The 14,665-nt window shown below is 42.8% G+C and overlaps 1 protein-coding gene across 3 annotated transcripts in view; it reads left to right on the top strand.

Annotated features, from left to right (window-relative positions):
- Positions 1-11,200, top strand: part of pus10 (pseudouridine synthase 10) — a 97,437-nt gene extending 86,237 nt beyond the window's left edge. For all 3 annotated transcript variants that reach the window (XM_068044874.1, XM_068044875.1, XM_068044872.1), the window contains exons 16-18: positions 1,218-1,360; positions 4,324-4,423; positions 9,330-11,200. In XM_068044874.1, the coding sequence (XP_067900975.1) occupies positions 1,218-1,360; positions 4,324-4,423; positions 9,330-9,368 (282 nt within the window). In that variant the 3' untranslated portion in view covers positions 9,369-11,200. The remainder of the gene's footprint in view (positions 1-1,217; positions 1,361-4,323; positions 4,424-9,329) is intronic.
- The last annotated feature ends 3,465 nt before the right edge of the window (positions 11,201-14,665 follow it).

A 14,665-nucleotide genomic window follows, 5' to 3' on the forward strand; every position in this document is an offset into this window, starting at 1 on the left:
CACCAATCTTTGAGCCATGTGTGCAATTCCATGATTTTTTTACCCTTTGCCAATTTCCTCATGGCTCAGGTAGTAATCCAGAGATTATTACCTTTGTGGTTCTGCTTTTTAATTTTGCCCCGAGCTGCTCATACTTCCTTAGCAGAACCTCTTTCTTAGTGCTACCTATGTCGTTGGTACCTGCATGGACCATGACAACTGCATCCTTCCCCTCCCACTCCAAATTCCTCTCCAGGCCTGAGGAGATGTCCTTAATCCTTGCACCAGGTTGGCAACACAGTCTTCGGACTCACGCTGTAGGCTGCAGAGACCAGTATCTATCCCCCTAACTAAACTCTCCCTTACTATTACTACATCCCTTTTTACTCCCCTCAAACTTGAATTGTTCCCTGCCTCACGGTGATCTGGTCAATTTGGTCAATCCTCCCTGCAGTCCCTGCTCTCGTTCACATAGGCTGCAAGAACCTCGGCCCTGTTGGATAAGTGCAAGGGCTGAGGCTCCTCCAGTCTACCTGCTGAAGCCCCATACCTGCCTCACACCTTCCTGTCCCTGATCACAGTCCAAAGCTGAAGTACTTGACCTAAGAGGTGTGACTGCCTCCTGGAACAGTGTCCAGGTAACTTTCTCCCTCCCTGATGCATCACTGTGTCCACAGCTCGGACTCCAGCTCATCAACTATGATCAAATATCAGGGGACGTGGGTTAAAATTAATGTGGGGAGGAAGAGGGGAAGTCAGACTGAATTTGCTCTCACCACCCAGAGGATAAGATACCAGGGAAGGACAGTGGATTGGACTGTATAAATGGATTTGATTGGTTTCTAGAGAGCAAATGGATTGAGGGGCATGGTGCTGAAAAGGGTAAATTGGGTTGATGTATCAAAAACAGATCAGTTTGTTGATCTTAATGGTCTTTTCTTTTTAAAGTAATATTTAAAGAAAATGTGCTTGTAAATTTTGCAAGCAAACTTTCTAAAGGACGAGCATTTTTTTTCTTTCCAAGCTTGTTTGATTCATGTTAGACCAAGAACACCTGTGATGGTCTGGGTTTTGCAGCTGGAGGGTGAATTTCATAAACATTGAAGCAGTTTCTAAGATGTGAAACTTACAGCAATTTTTTGAAAGAAAATTTCTTTCTTGTAGGTTGTATACATGAAATTTAAAGGAATGAATAATGTTCAAATATGCTTGTTTAATTTCTTAACAAATCTCTTTAGGACCTAAAGCTTTACCAGAAGACTCCATTGCGAGTTCTTCACCGAAGGCCTCTAGCTGTAAGAACTCGTGTAATACACAACATGAAAGTGGAGTACGTAGATCAGCATCATTTTCGTCTATATTTGAAGACTCAGGCTGGGACGTATCTTTTTATATTTTTACAAATAATAAAGTAAAAGATGGAAAATTTCAAAAATAGTGATTATCTTAGAGAATGTATGTGGTTTTAATATTGCGTTCAGTTTTCAGGTCTTAAAGCTGAGTTGTTTTAGTCTTACAGATCCAACATCAACACATTACACCAATTAAGCTCAGGATGCCAGGTCCGAGAATTAGTCATAATTCGGCCCATCATGTCTGTGCCAGCCATCAAGCACCTATCTATTCTAATCCATTTTCCAGCACTTGGCCCGTAGCCTTGTAAGCTATGACGTTTCAAGTGCACATCTAAATACTTCTTAAATGTTGTGAGGGTTCTTGCCTCTACCACCCCTTTAGGCAGTGTGTTCCAGATTCCAACCACCCTCTGGGTGAAAATATTTTTCCTCAAATCCCCTCTAAACCTCCTGCCCCTTACTTTAAATCTATGACCCCTGGTTATTGACCCCTCCGCTAAGGGAAAAAGTTTCTTCCTATCTATCCTGTCAATGCCCCTCATAATTTTGTATATCTCAATCAGGTCCCCCCTCAGCCTTCACTGCTCTAAGGAAAACAACCCTAGCCTATCCAGTCTCTCTTCATAGCTGAAATGCTCCAGCCCAGGCAACATCCTGGTGAATCTCCTCTGCACTCTCTCCAGTGCAATCACACCCTTCCTATAGTGTGGTAATGATGCAAAGATTCTCCCTTAACCACTTTTGAGCTGATGCATAATTTCCTTGTTGGCAGGGTGGTCATTTCCACTGGCTACTCTATTACGTGTCTTGCTGCATGTAGGGAAAGCTTATACATTAGTGTACCTAGCATCAGGGCCAGGACTGGTTAGTCCTTGCCCATCACTTGTTCTAGTGACCACTCTTGTTGCCTTTGGATGCTGGTGCTGGGCAATGCTACACCTTTTCATCTCCATAACCACACTCAGAATATGGTAGTCCCAGTTCTCTATCTAGGATTATGTAACCCTCGTGACCTTGTCTCTGTTTGGTTTTTGACCCCAGTTATTAGTCATTCATACTAAGTTGGTTGTCCTACCTACAATCTAAGAGCTCAGCGGTTAGGAATCTACTACTTCTCCCTCTCATTCATGATCAGAGGTTTTTCTTTGAATAAATGATTCAGGAGCTAGTGGAGAAACCTAGTCTTCCCTTTTTCCATGCTATTTCTGAGGATGTCAACTACTCAGTAGGAAATGATCTGGACGATGTAGTCTGAAGGAAACTGCTTCATTTTTCAAGACCGTCCTCGACCCATATTCTGCTTCCTTTGACATTTCTCAAAGCAAAAGTGATCTGAACCTTGAAATTCTTAACACAAAGCTGAAGCTTTTAGGTGAAGTGGGTACTTTGAGTCAAAAATCCTTGGCCCTTTTCGTATACTCCACTGGCAACTCTGACAGGGGTGGCCTGTATGCTAAGCTGGGTTCTGGCCTAAAGTTAGGGATTCAGCGGGACCCTAAAAGAGGCTGGTTGGGTCTCTGACCCTTACAAGGCTAGCGGTACATAGAAAGAAGTAGGACCTCCCCCCTTCCCCCAAACCCCAGTACTGGGAGTTCCTGCATTTCCAGTCCTCAGAGGTCCCACTGTAGAATTGGTAAAGGTAATGGAACCAGGGCTTTAGTCAATGTAAGCGATCCCCAAATAGGGTCTAGGCCGGGTTCATGGTTCATACCCCTGAAGGAAAAAAAGTGAGGTTTTGGGGAAAAAAATGAAATATAGCCCCTCCTTTACATTGGGGCACAACTCTTCACTTTTTGGAAGGAGGATACTAGTCACAGTGCGTGGCATTTTGTCCCCCTTAGGTTGCAAGCAAGCACCTACAATGTACCCTGGTGGGCTCATCCCAGTATACCATCCACTGCTGCATACATCTGGCTTGTGACTGCCTTTGGAAGTTGCTGGTGCCGTAGAACAGATGGTCTGTTTTCTATTAAAACTAAATCGGATACCTAGGGCTGAATTTTACCAGCCCTTTGGCGGGGGCGCCCCTAAAATACTTGTGGGCATGGCCCGCCATGACGCCTAACGCCAAGAAGGCCCCGCTGTATTTTACCAGTGGCGGAAAGGCCTCAATGCACGTGCCCCCCCCCCCCCCCCCACCCCGGCCAAGCGGCGGGGCCTTCATTTAACTATTAATTTTAAAAATATGTAGATGAATTCACCTGGTCCCGGCGGCCGTCCCACGCCGATATTACGCCTGCCAGCCGCAACTCTCATGCCTTCAGAACTCCTAGACGCTGGTGAAGAGGGGGGAGGAGTGAAACTATCAGGGTGAGGGGAGCGGGGAGAACATTTTTTGTTGGCTGTGGGGATGGTGGGAAGGGATTGAAGTGCAAATGTGACAAGGTTGGGGGGTGGTGGGAATAGAGTTACTGTCCATCATATTGGCCAATAAAAAAACTATTGGGGGTGGTTGGGAAATGGCTTCCTGCTTTTAATTATTTTTGTAAAAAGAAATGGACACTAATATCACTTTAAAAATTCAAATTTTTGGTAAGGGCTTGAAACCCTTTAAAAATGGTGCCTGCGCGGTGGCGCCGGATGCCATTGCCAGGGATGGAGCGGCCGCCCCCTCTACGTCATCAGGGGCTGTGCCCCCTCCATTTAAATGAGACCCCACGCGAAATATCATGGGGGTTCAGCGTTTCTGAAGACCACCAATTTAAAGCCCGCCGCCGCGATGTGCGGTGTGCTAATAAAATTCAGCCACTAATGTGCAAGTGTCAGTGAAATGTTAAATGCACTATAATTACTTATAAAATACTTTCACATATATCTGTTGTACTAGAATTGTTTGACATTTTAATAGACACAAATCATAGAATCTGGTTGTTCTAGAACTTATTGAAGCTAAATAAGCTTTATACTGAATAAGCTGATTACCTCAGTGCCAAAGTTTAGCATTTGTTATTCCACTGAACAAGTAGAAGTTTTCTGAACTGTCTAATAGCTATGTTAAAGAATTTGTTCATGGAGACTTTGGACGTACAAAGCCGAATCTCGGCACACTAATGAACATGACAACAGACATTCTTGAACTAGATGTAGAGGTGAGAGCTGTTTCTATTTTTGTTTCTATTTTTATGTCAAATTGTAAGGATTTTTGAGTCGAGCTCCTGCTCTTGGGGGAAAAAAAATGCTTTCTGAAATGGCCGAGCAAGCTGCTCTGTTCAAGGGCAATTAGGGATGGGCAATAAATGCTGGCCTAGCCAGCGACGCCCACATCCCACAAATTAATTTTAAAAATCTGTCCGTCTCAGATTTAAATTAACAGTTGACCTTTCATCAAGTGCCATTTGCAGAGGAGAGTTACAAACTTGTACCATCCTTTGGTGTAGAACTGTTTCCTAACTTCACTACTGAAAAGCCTGGCTCTAATTTTTAAACTATGCCTCTTGGTGCTAGACTCCCCAGCCAGCAGAAATAGTTTATCTGTTCCTCTCAATATCATGAAAACTTCAATTAAATCATCTCTTAACCTTCCAAATTCCAGGGAACACAACCCTAGTTTGTGTAATATCTCCCTGTAATTTAACCTTTGTGTCCAGGTATCATTTTGGTAAATCTACACTGCACTTCCTCCAAGGCCAGTATATCCTTCCTGAGGTGTGGCGCCTAAAACTGCTCACAGTACATCGGGTGTAGTCTTACCAGGGCTTTGTATTGCCAAAGCATGACTTCTACTCTTTGTATTCTATTCCTCTAGTTATAAAGGCCAGGATTCCATTAGTCCTTTCATTATTTTCTGTACCTGTTCATTTTTTTGTATTCGTTCATGGGATAGGGGTGTCGCTAGCAAGACCAGCATTTGTTGCCCATCCCTAATTGCGCTTGACAACTGAGTGGCTTGCTAGGCCATTTCAGAGGGCAATTAAGAGTCAACCACATTGCTGAGGGTCTGGAGCCACATGTAGGTCAGACCAGGTAAGGATAGCAGATTTCCTTCCCTAAAGGACATTTGTGAACCAGGTGGATTTTTACGACAATCATTGATAGTTTCGTGGAACTATTACTAGGTTTCAATTCCAGATTTTGTGTTTTTGGATTAATTGAATTCAAATACTGCTGCCATGGTGGGGTTTGAACCCATGTCACAAGGGCATTGGCCTGGGCCTCTGGTTTACTAGCTCAGTGACATTACCACTACGCCACAATCTCCCCAACATGATATTTTACTGATCTACATACCGGGACCCCAAGATTCTGGCCTCCACTGTTTTTAGCTTTCCACCTTTAGACTAAAAAGTGGCCTGTTCTATCTTTATAGGTCCAAAGTAGATGATCTCACATTTGCCTTAATTGAAATCCATTTGCCACAGTTTTGCCCATTCAATTAACCTAGCAATGTCTCTTCGTAATGATACACTTCCTTCTATATTGCTTGCAATGCTGCCTATCTTTGTCATTTGCAAATTTGGATATGTAGCTTTCTACCCATCATCCAAGTCATTAATGAATCCAGTGAATAGTTGAGGCCCCACCACAGATCCTTGCAGGTGACTACTAGTCATGTCCTGCTAATTAGAGTACCTACTGTTATCCCTATTCTGTTTCCTGCCACACAGCCAGTTTCCTTACCAGGTCAATAATTTGCCTTCAATTCCATGAGCTCCAACTTTAGCTAACAGTCTCTTGAGAGACTTTGTCAAATGCTTTCTGGAAGTCCATATAAGGAACATCCATAGACATTCCCCTGTCCACTGTCTCATTATCTCTCCTCACTATCCAAGGCCTCAAACATTCCTTTCAGGTGAAGCAGTACTTGTACTTCTTTCAATGTAGTATACTGTATTCGCTGCTCACAATGTGGTCTCCTCTATACTGGGGAGACCAAACGCAGATTGGGTGACCGCTTTGCGGAACACCTCTGCTCAATCCATAAGCATGATCCCGAGCCTCTGGTTGCTGGCCATTTCAACATCCACCCCCCCCCCCCCCACACACCCCCGCTCTCCCGCTCTCATGCTCACATCTCTGTCCTGGGATTGCTGCAGTGTTCCAACGAACATCAACGCAAGCTCAAGGAACAGCACCTCATTTACCGATTTAGGCACCCTACAGCCTGCTGGACCGAACATTGAGTTCAATAATTTCAGAGCATGACTGGTCCCCCTTTTTATGCTTTGTTCTTTTTTTCTTTTTCCTTTTTTATTTGGTTATTTTATTTTAGGTTTTGCATTTTGTTCAGTTTGCTTCCACTGTGCTTACCCACTTTTTTTTTAATGTGTTTTTTATGTTTGTGCTTGGAGTGCTCTGTGCTTTACAGTCATTCACACCCTCTCTGTACTAACGCTTTGTCTTTCAGCACACTATTAACATACCGTTCGCCTTTGTTCCATGACTTTCTGGTCAGTTATTTTCTGTGACCCTGTCCTATCAACACCTTCACCTTTGTTACCTCTTGCCCCACCCCTGCTTTACTTGCTTAGAACCTTTTACATTTCTAATATTTGTCAGTTCTGAAGAAGGGTCTCTGACCTGAAACATTAACTTTGCTTCTCTCTGCGCAGATGCTGAGTATTTCCAGCATTTCTTGTTTTTGTATCCCCTGTTCACTACTTTAGTCACCTCTTCAAAAAACTCAATCAGGTTCATTGGGCCTGATCAACACTTTACAAATCGATGCTGGCTGACTCTGATCAGCTGAAAATATTCAAGGTGTTCAGGCGCCCTATTTTACACTCTAGAAATTTCCCAATAACACGTTAGGCTAACTGGTCCATTACTCCCTGGCATCCCCCTCTCAACTTTCTTAAATGGTGGATTGACATATGCAATTATCCAGCCTAAAGGAACAGTTCCTGAATTGAGAGAAATTTGGAAGATGGCATTTAGGCATCTGCAGCACTCTCACCTACTTCCTTTGAAACCCTGGGGTGGAAACCATTTGGTCCGGGGTTTTTTTTCCATGATTGTTGTTTTGCTTGCGTAACTTTGGGTGAGTCACTGAGTCTGATTCAATATTAGTTTCCTTGGAATGTCTGGCATGTTGACCTCTTTACTGTAAATACTGATGCAACGTAATTCAATATGCCTGTCATTTCCTTATTTTCAATGACAATATCACTGTTATCAGTTTCGTTATCAGTTTTCAAGGGGTCCTATTGCTCCTGACCACCCTCTTTTTTCCTAATATAATTGAAAAAACTTTTTGTAAAAAATTTTTGCCCTCATAAATGCACTCTCCTAACTCTGACTTGTGAGAGACAAAACAGACACCTGCAGATCCATTAGTCTTGTGTAAGATAATGGAATCAATTCTCAGGAGTAAACTTGAGAATTAGCTACGCATCAAAAACCTAATAAATGGCAGTCAACATGGATTGAGAAGAAGAAAATCCTGTCTAATAATTTCCTCAGCTTCTTTGAGGAAGTGACAACCCACGTGGACTGTAGTCAGCCCTACAACCTGGTGTATCTCGACTTTCAAAAGACATTTAAGAAGGAAGGAAAATAAGCCACATGTGCTCTGATTGGTGTTAAAAAAGCAAATGATGAAAGAGATCGAGGCGTCTTGGTGGACCAGGGTTGTCCAACATACGGCCCACAGGCCAGGATCTGGCCCACCAAAGGTTTCCATCCAGCCCGCGGATGTATTTCAGCAATGAGAAATTACCCTTTGTCATCGTCTTTCAGACTGGCTTTTTTAAAAATCGCACTGAGTTTCACAACTGACAGGTGCTGCATTAGAGCGGTAACAGCGGTTTCCCAACTTTGGACAGATTCGGGGCTTTCCAACTTATTTTTAAAAGGCCGCCAGAAAACCCCAAATATGTCCGAAGTTGGGAAACCGCTGTTCCCGCTCCCAGTACCCCTCAACTGTGGAACTCAGCGCGATTTAAAAAAACAACTGACCAACCACAAAGCTGTTATGCTAAGCGCTCCCGCTTTCTGCAACTGTTAGAGAGGGAGGGGACAGAGAGAGAGGGAGAGTGTGGAGGGATGGGGGGTGGGGGGGAGGGGGCGGTGGAGACAGCGCGAAGATGACGCGGGGGGGCAACAACACAGTGAAAAGGGAAACAAAGAGGGGGGAACACAGAGCGAGAGTCAGTCAGTGAGAGAAAGAGTGAGAGTCTGTGTTCTATGAAGGGTCACTGACCTGAAATGTTAACTCTGCTCTCCACAGATGCTGCCAGACCTGCTGAGTATTTCCAGCATTTTTTGTTTTTATTTTAGATTTCCAGCATCTGCAGTATTTGCTTTTATTCATATTGCATGTGCTCTGTCCCTCTTTCTTTAGGCTCTCCCTCTTGTCTGCCACTCTGTTTGTCACCCCTGTATGCACTACTCTGTCTCTCACTTGTTAACTTTTTCTCTCTATATTACACACTCATGTTTCATGCACCAGCCCGCCCTGTTTACATCTGTGCAATCCTGCCCCTCTTGCAAGTGCATGCTCATGAACTCAACTCTTGTATGTTTTGTCTCACTGGAGCTCATTCTCAAGTTTGGTTGTGCATTATCTGACTTCGTACTGCTTTACTCACTCATGCTTGTCTCCAGCTCTTACTGTAAGCTACTTCCTACTTCTGTCCTTCCGACATACAAATTTAAGGCATACAAATTTTCATATCCTCTATCTTGACTGCTTTAAGTCAGTTGCCAAGAAGTGGGTCCTAGTTTTTCACTGATCAAAACTGCCTCAAATAGATGCAATGAGGGAACTGAATCTGTATCTCTCAACGTAAGGGATTTTTGCTCTCTTTTTAACATAACATAATCCCCAATGGCGTATCTAGATCTGTTTTGGAAATTTGAGTGCAGTACTATAGGTTAGTGTAATGAATGGTACTGCAGCATTCCAAGTGTTAAAAGTAGCTTTGCAATCTTAAAATCTTCTGCGGTCATTAGTAATGGCTAACAACAGTCTTTTAGTGTCAACCAGTGCAGTGGATTTACTATTTATATTCACAGGATGGAAAACAACACATACATGCTAACCTTTCTTTCCTTTAGTCTGTAGATGTTGACTGGCCGCCGAAATTGGATGAATGAAGTGCTGGAGTTTGTAGCTAGAACTGGACTAATTACCCAGCAATTGCACAACCAAAAAAGACTATCAGATGTATCATGGGAACTGATGCATAATAGTTAAAACAACAGACATTTCACATTGATTTTTTAAGCTTAGTTTAGTTTTTTTAAATTACTTAATGGGTCTGTTGCAAAGTAAAACCTACAGCAACGTCTGTGGCTTATGAACAACAAATTTGAAAGAAATTAGCCCATTCTTAAATATGCAGCTATTTTGTATGAAGTAACTAATGCACTTATCCAAAATTCTTTTGCCCATTTTAGCCTGGTAGCTATTTTCTCAAATGAAATAAAATATGACTCAACCTCCTCCTCATTAAATTTTGGCACTAATCTTAAATGCCTCAGTAAATAAAAGTTTTGCTCTGAATTGGGGATAAGGTTTGAGTGGCTGGTGGAATTTTCATCTTGCACTCAAGCTGTGTCTTTTTCCTTCTGGAGCTGCATCTCTCTTTTGAACTGCAGCTCTCTTTCCTCTTTTTCTTTCTGAAATTCTCTGTCTTCCTTTTTCTTGTGAAACTGCATCTCCTCTCTTTTCAGCTGCAACTGTATTTCTTCCCTTTTCATCTGCAATTGGATTCTAGCTCAAGCTACCTTTTCAGACTTGGATTCCATGCTTTCTTCTTCTGGTTCAGGGTAAGTTTAAAATAGTTAGCTAGACTCTTCACCAGTTTAGGTTTCTTTGTTTATTGTTTGAAAGTGATTCCCACCTCTAGCTAAGCTTTTTAAATCGTCAATACTTAATTTATTTAACTTATCGTCTAAACTTAAACGAGAGGGTGAGGGATCAAGCTTGGATAGATGTAGCAAACCAAGGGGTAGAGTCAAGGCAGGAGAGCAGAATAGTAATATGGGAAATGAAGGTCAGAGAATGGCAGGAAGGGACAGAGAGAAACTCCTAATATTAGACCAACAGTTGTTATGCAGACCCCCATCTGCCAAGAATGAGGCATATTAATTTTGTCATATGAACATTGATTTTAAACTGTTTCTGGAGTGAAGAAAGGACACATGACTAACCTGGGTTTTTTTGAATTGTGCCACAGTGGCAGAAGGCTGTTTGAACTGGAACCAGGAGGAAGGAAGTCTCTCTCTCTCTCTATCGCGCTCTCTCTCTCTTGTGTGCTCCCAATTCACCGGACCTACGGAAGACACGTAAACCTCAAGAGAGAAAAGACTGCGACCTCGAAACAGGGTGGCACAGTGGCGCAGTGGTTAGCACTGCAGCCTCACAGCTCCAGCGACCCGGGTTCAGTTCTGGGTACTGCCTGTGCGGAGTTTGCAAATTTTCTCTGTGATCGCGTGGGTTTCCGCCGGGTGCTCCGGTTTCCTCCCACAGCCAAAGACTTGCAGGTTGATAGGTAAATTGGCCATTGTAAATTGCCCCTAGTGTTGGTAGGAGGTAGGAGAATTGAGGGAAGGTGGGGATGTGTTAGGGAATATGGGATTAATGTAGGATTAGTATAGATGGGTGGTTGATGGTCGGCACGGACTCAGTGGGTTGAAGGGCCTGTTTCAGTGCTGTATCTCTCTATGACTCTACGAAGCTTGCACTGGACCCCAATGAATTACATGTCTGACTGGCAACCAAAGACTTCACAGCAAACTCAAAGGACAGTAAAATAGAAACCCAGCTATTGCCTCAAACTTTTCCCCTTTATTTTCTACTTTTCTGTTTCTATCTGCGTGTGTGTTAATCACATATGCATGCTAACGTGGTCGTGTTGCATATTCGTAATCGGTAACTGGATTAGAGTTTAAGATTAATAAACTTCTACCTTTCTTGTTTAAAATCTAAGGAAACCTGCCTGAATTGATTTCTTTGTCTTACAATTGGAGCAGGATTCACTGAGGGGAAGCTAAAAACACGGTGTTTTAAAAATTAAATTCTGTTACGGTTACACCAGGCATAGGCTGAGAGGGAACCCCTAGACTCCTCCTCACCTGGTAGTAATACAGTCAAGACTAGATGTTACAAAGATAACAAAAAGACAAAACTAAAGGCTCTATATCTGAATGCATGTAGCATTCATAACAAAGTAGACAAACTGATAGCACACATTGAAGTAAATAAATATATGATAGCCATTACGGACATGTGGCTGCAGGATGACCAGGATTAGGTCCTGAATGTTGAAGTGAATAGTTAGAGATGACCTTGGTTCAAGAGATCAGGATGTAGAATCTGTTTGGGTGGAGATGAGGAATAGTAGAGAAAAGAAGTCAGTAGGGGGAGTAGTCTACAGGCCCCCTAACAGTAACTATAATGTAGGACGAAGTATACAAGAAAAAATATTGGGTGCTTGTGCCAAAGGGATTTTAATCTACATATAAACTGGAAAAATCAGATTGGCAATAGTAGTCTGGATGAAGAGTTCATAGAATGCTTTCGAGATAGTTTCTTAGAGCAGCACGTTCTGGAACCAAGCAGAGAGCAGGTTATATTAAACTTGGTATTGTGTAATGTGACAGGATTAGCTAATGACTTCAGAGTAAAGGCACCTCCAGGTAGCAGCGACCACAACATGATTGAATTTTACATCCAGTTTGAAAGAGAGAAGAGTGAGTCTAAGACTAGTATTTAAACATGAATAAGAGCAAGTATGTGGGCATGAAAGCTGAGCTAGCTGAAGTGAACTGGATAGGAGATAGATCAATAGAGAAGCAGTGGCAGACATTCAAGGGGATATTTCAGAATACTCAGGATAAGTCTATTCTGACTATAAAGCAAAATTCTAAGGGGAGGACCCACCATCCATGGTTAACTAAAGAAGTTAAACAAAGCATCAAACTTAAGGAAAAAGCATATAATTGCGCAAAGCTGAGTGGCAGTTCAGATGATTGGTCAGAATATAAAGAATGACAAAGAATGCCTAAAAGGTTAATCAGGGGAAAGAAATTAGAGTATGAGAGGAAGCTAGCTTGAAATGTAAAAACTGATAGCAAGAGTTTCTACAGGTATTTAAAAAGGAAAAGAGTAAGTAAAGTGAGTGTTGGTCCTCTATAAAGAGTGAAAATGGGGAGTTAATAGATAATAAGGAAATGGCTTCTGTCTTCACTATAGAGGATACACAAAACATTCCAGTAATAGTTGTAAATCAGGAGGTGGAAGGAAGAGAGAACTTGGTGAAATTATAATCACCAGGGAAGCGATACTGAGTAAACTAATAGAGCTGCAAGCTGATAAGTCCCCGGGTCCTGATGGGGTTATCCTAAGGTCTTAAAAGAGGTGGCTAATGCGGTAGTAGATTCATGGGTGTTAATTTTTCAAAATTCGCTAGATTCTGGAAAGGTTCCAACAGACTGGAACTTAGCAAATATAACCCCTCTATTCAAGAAGTGGGGGGGGTGGTGGTGGGTGGGGGCAGAAAGCAGGTAACTATAGGCCAGTTAGCTTGATGTCTGTCGTGGGGAAAGTGTTTGAATCGATCATTAAGGAGGCAATAGCTGGGCACTTCGAAAAACTCAAGGTAATCTGGAATAGTCAGCATGGCTTTGTGAAAGGGAGATAGTGTTCAATGCATTTATTGGAGTTCTTTGAAGGAGTAATATGTGCCGTGGATAAAGGGGAGCCTGTTGATGTACTGTACTTGGATTTCCAGAAGGCATTTGACAAGGTGTCACATAAAAGGTTATTGCGCAAAGTAGGAGCTCATGGTGTTTTGGGTAACAGGTTAGCATGGATAGAGGATTGACTGGCTGGCAGAAAACAGTATGCATAAATGGGTCATTTTCTGTTTGGCAGGATGCGACGAGTGGAGTCCCGTAGGGGTCTCTGCTGGGGCCTCAACTTTTTGCAATTTGTATCAATGACTTCGATGAGGAGAGCGATGGCATGGTAGCTAAATTTGCAGATGACCCAAAGGTAGGTAGGAAAGTATGTTGTGAAGCAGACATAAGGAGGTTGCAGACCGATATAGAAGGTTGAGTGAGTGGGCAAAAATCTGGCAGATGGAGTATAATATGGGAAAATGTGAAGTTGTTCACTTTGGCAGGAAGAATAATAAAGCAGAGTATTACTTAAAAGGAGAACGACTGCAGAATTCCGAGGTGCAGAGGCATCTAGGTGTTCTAGTGCATGAGTCACAGAAAGTTAGTATACAGGTACAGCAATGAATAAAGAAGGCTAATGGAATGCTATCCTTTATGATGAGAAGAATTGAAAATAAAAGTAAGGATGTTATGCTTCAGTTATACAGGGCATTGGTGAGACCACATCTCGAATACTGTGCGCAGTTTTGGTCACCTTATTTAAGGAAGGATATGAATGCGTTGGAGGTGGTTCAGAGGAGGTTTACTAGATTGATACCTGGAATGAGCGGGTTGTCTTTTGAGTAAAAGTTGGACAGACTGGGCTTGTTTTCACTGGAGTTTAGAAGAGTGAGTGGAGACTTGATTGAAGTACATAAGATCAAGAATGGTCTTGACAAGGTGGATGTGGAAAGGATGTTTCCTCTTGTGGGTGAGTCCATAACGAGGGGGCACCATTTTAAAATTTGGATTGCCCTTTTAAGACAGAGATGAGGAGAAATTTTTTCTCTGAGGGTTGTGCGACTTTGGAGCACTCTACCTCAGAAGGTGGTGGAGGCAGGGTCATTGAATAATTTTAAGGTGGGGGTAGATAGATTCTTGTTAGGCAAGGGAATCAAAGGTTATCGTGGGTAGATGGGAGTGTGGAATTCCAGACACACACACATCAGCCATGATCTTCTTGAAAGGCGGAGCAGGCTAGAGGGGTCGAATGGCCTACTTCTCATAATTCGTGTTCGTATGTTTGTATCATGGGATATCTCTCCCTGCTGCACAAACTCCTTAGCATTAAATGTGGCCATTTCTTTTGTTCCTAGCACTGTAGAGGAAAACAGAAGAGTACAAGAAAACCTGTTTGTTTACCCTTCCACAATTTAGAGGTCAATTTTCCCTCCCGTTTTCCAAATTTCCCGTTTGTCTGGCAGTTCAGATCCCAGACAAGCCCCCAATTGGTTACGGCCACCTGGTGAGGGTGGTTTGCACTGTTCAACTCCCACCTGACTGCAGCAAGTATTTTTTGGTTATGAGGGTATAACCCTAACTTGTTTTATTTGTCAAATGAACAGCTGCCTTGTGGGCGTCTCGGGAGAGACCACGGCTAAGGGAGTAAACCCTAACAGAAAATCCGGAGTGGAACCCCGTAGGCGGTCATGTGTCACCTTTGGCATGTTTCCGGCAGTTCCTGCAGCCATACCGGTGCCAAACGTCGTGCTCTGCACTCCTTTGGA

The sequence above is a fragment of the Heterodontus francisci genome, chromosome 13 (assembly GCF_036365525.1).
Source record: "Heterodontus francisci isolate sHetFra1 chromosome 13, sHetFra1.hap1, whole genome shotgun sequence".
NCBI lineage: Eukaryota > Metazoa > Chordata > Chondrichthyes > Heterodontiformes > Heterodontidae > Heterodontus > Heterodontus francisci.